General features: G+C 40.6%; 1 protein-coding gene across 1 annotated transcript; it reads right to left on the bottom strand.

Annotated features, from left to right (window-relative positions):
* Positions 1-502: 502 nt before the first annotated feature.
* Positions 503-2,823, bottom strand: LOC118116535 (C-C motif chemokine 4). The gene is made up of 3 exons (XM_035168280.2): positions 2,670-2,823; positions 1,345-1,459; positions 503-1,246 (listed from the first exon to the last, which is right to left on the bottom strand). Exons 1-3 carry the CDS (start codon positions 2,734-2,736, stop codon positions 1,132-1,134), a joined length of 297 nt encoding a protein of 98 aa, XP_035024171.1. The 5' UTR covers positions 2,737-2,823; the 3' UTR covers positions 503-1,131.
* Between the last annotated feature and the right edge of the window lie 767 nt (positions 2,824-3,590).

Genomic DNA, 3,590 nt, shown 5'->3' with positions numbered 1-3,590 from the left:
ACCAAAGATGAAAAGGACCATCCAGACTGTTACCAGCAACAAGTCCAAAAGCCAGGGTCTGTCATGGTTTAGGGTTGTATCAGTGCCCGGGTAACTTACACTTCTGTGATGGTACCAATAAATGCCGAAAAGTACGTAGAGATTTTGGAGCAACATCTGCTGCCTTCAAGACGACATCTTTTCCAGAGACATCCATGCATATTGCAACAAGACAATGCAAAACCACGGCTGTGGAAGAAGAGGGTGCGGGTGCAAGTCTGGCCTGCGTGCAGACCAGACTTGGCCACAATAGAGAATATGTGGCGCATTTTGAAACGCAAAAACGACAACGGAGACCCCGCACTGTTGCACACCTTAAGACTTATTTGCAGGAAGAATGGGACAAAATTACCCCTTTTACCTTCCCAACTTTTTTTTTGAAATATGTTGCAAGATTCAAAATTGTAATAAGTGTTTATTTTGAAATAACAACACAATTCATGAGGTCAAACATCAAATAATGTGCCTTTGTATTGTTTTTATTGTAATACAGGTCAAAGATCATTTATAAATCACTGTTTTCAGTTTTCAGTTTAAATTCTGATTTGGGGTTGTACAAGAGAATCAAATTTGCAGCATAAACACAACAGAAATAAATGATTGTTTTCTTGTCAGAATGGGTTACTTATCTGTACAAGTACCTTGAGTCAAATCACGACTTAAAAAAACCCACATCATCACTTCATATAAAACAAGTCAAAGAGCTCACAATGGTTCAGTGTAGAAACACAGTGGTTTGGTCTGTAGCTTAGTCAACTGATGACACCATGTGGAGTTGCACCACATTGGTCTTTCAAAGTGAATGGGCTTTGTGTGACTCCGTTCAAACGACAACAGTAGATCACAGTGTAACATGTTATGTTTACATTCTATGTATAGCTCATCCTGGCATATTTTATCAAGACTATGTAATATAATATTAGAAGTATATACCGTTGGCATGTAGTTAAGACCTCATGGTGGAGATAGCGACATACTATAAATGGACAAAACATCTCTTAGTTTAAAAGTTGAGGTTTGAAAAGTTGCAGCATCAAAGTACATCAAGATTTTGTTCACAGAAGACTCTTGTGGTGGGATTGGTTGCCATGGTTACAGGTTGGACGCCTCTCCTGGCTTGGATTTGGCGTTCAGGTTGTTGATGGTCTCTTTCACCCATGAGGCTGATGGTTTGGCACACAGCTTACGACCGTTCTCTGTCTCCAACCTGACTCACACAAACATACAAAACAACAACACAGTCAGGTTTAGTGCATTCATGTTTAGGTGCAATAATGTTAATGCTCCATTTTTCTTTCTCCTTACAAGACGGCTGGGTTGGGACACCGCTGGCTAGTCTTCCTGTAGCCGATCACACGGCCCTCAGGCTGGTTCTTGATGAAACGAAAGCAGCACTTCTTTGGGCCAGAACCACGCAGACCTGCAAACAGTCATCTATGAACAAACAACTAACCAACTTACAACAATCTCACGAACATTGCCTGTTCGTTCCTCCTTTTGTTCCCTTTTTAGCTTCCTGTTGGCCAACGTGACACCAAACCTAATGACTTTATTTTTATCAGTGCGGAAAGTGTCACTGCTCAGTTGTTCCATTGTGATATTGAAAAGCTCTTTGACGTATGTAACTCTGCTGTGTAGATGAAATAAGGTCTTGTTCTGTTTAGGAAAGAACATTGTTTTTTTTTGACATTTTTATATATATTTTAGAGCAGATCTTCTCTGATACAACTAGTGTATGCAGTGCTGAAGCCTGACCACCAAGGAGCAGCAGAACTAGATAAAAATAGTTGGTATGGCTAATGTGTTGGCAAACAGTTGTATATTCACACATTCAGCAGAAACATTGCGACATTAGCCTTCATTTGGAGTCATTTGTATGCATTTAAGTCCAATATTCACACTTGTTTCTATTCTGATTTGGTCCACAGCAACTCTATTCTGTTAGCCTGTTGCTGACGCGTTCACATCAGCAACAAATCTTTTGGAGGATTCAGGTGAGGGGTGGTGCAGCAGACAGAGGCAGGATGTTCTGTTTTATACTACTACAGAGATCACATGTTTTTGTGGACATCAACACTAGCGTCAGCTCTTATCACAGCAAAATCTTTCTTCTACTCGTATGGCTTTTTCATCTTGAGATATTGGTTTTCTTAGATTTTTTGCATCTGTTACATGTGAGAAACATCTGGACTCTCTGCGGACTTTATACTGGAGGGCAACAAGGAGAAAGTCCTCAGAAACTCCAGAGGCTCTCACTCTGAAACTCACAACCAGAGCCACGAGGGAGCTGTCAAACTACCATGTGAAGCTGAGCATGGCTGAGTGTGGAGGAAGCTTTAAAATATGACCATATAATAACTATGCTACAAGTAAAAATAGATAATCATATTTTTTTATTTACTTCCTTCTTATGGGATGGTATTTGTTTCCCTGTTTCATTTCTATTTTAAAACTAGTATTTTTTTTACCAGTACTGCTGACAGATTCACTTCCAATACACATCAGTCAAATAATGAAACAGACTGAATCATAGATGACTGCAGTTGTAGCATTTTAAAGAAGAGTACAGTTATTCACATCTCGCTCACTCAGTGATCGAACACAGTGTTATCAATTAAGCTCGTCCTTACCTTCGCTCAGAGTAATGGCAGCCAGCATCAGCACCAACACCGACAGACACAGACGAGCAGCAGCCATCTTGAAACGTGTGTGTTCTCTTCACAGTGCAGTACGAGGTGAACGTCCGAGTTGAGCCGTTAAGCTGTGTTGTCCTCCACTCCATCAGCTTCCACATTTATAGAGCTGAGCAGCGTCGACCGGAAAGACCGGGACGTAACAATGACGTGTCGGCTTTACCTTTGGGGATTTACCAGCAGTTTCATGTGTGGGGTGAAAGTTAATCTTAGTTCCCTAAAAAAGGTGACTATGACCTATCAACAGGAGAAAAGAAGAAGTATCACCACCTACATGTCACATGTCAATGCTCTCATTCTGACCTCACACACCTTTTGGTTGATATGTGTGTTGCATTCTGCAGTAGCTTAGTGTAAACCACAGTGTTGCTGAAACAATTATGAAGTGAAGTGACAAATAGAGGGCAGTTTGGGGATTTCTAAGGGTATTCGCAGGAAACTGCACAGCAATGCCAATCCTACCATAAACACAGGGAGGGAGATTTCATCTTGACCGTTTGGACTTTCCCTGTTTCAGCGTTTCCCAACTTGAGGATCAGGACTCCTCTTGGGGTCTCAAGACACATCTGAGAGGTCACCAGGTAAATAAAGGTCCTCCATTTACTTTCTATTGAACTCCCGTAAGCTAGGATTTAAAATTACAATAAAACATTCAATTTCAAAGAATACAACCCACAATCTAAATCGTTTTAAGTTCATTAAACTTAGAAACATTATCTCCCTTGCCACCCAGCAAATAAACAAAACATTTTCTAAATTAAGTTAACTGAACCTGAGTTCAAGAATTATTGTCAAGACGACATTGCAAAACCACATTGTGCACACATTACAAAGGCATCGCTGCGGAAGAAGAGGGTG

Source organism: Hippoglossus stenolepis, chromosome 10 (genome assembly GCF_022539355.2).
Source record: "Hippoglossus stenolepis isolate QCI-W04-F060 chromosome 10, HSTE1.2, whole genome shotgun sequence".
NCBI classification, from domain to species: domain Eukaryota; kingdom Metazoa; phylum Chordata; class Actinopteri; order Pleuronectiformes; family Pleuronectidae; genus Hippoglossus; species Hippoglossus stenolepis.
The sequence above is the reverse complement of the archived record's forward strand: the minus strand, read 5'-3'. Positions and strand labels throughout refer to the sequence as shown.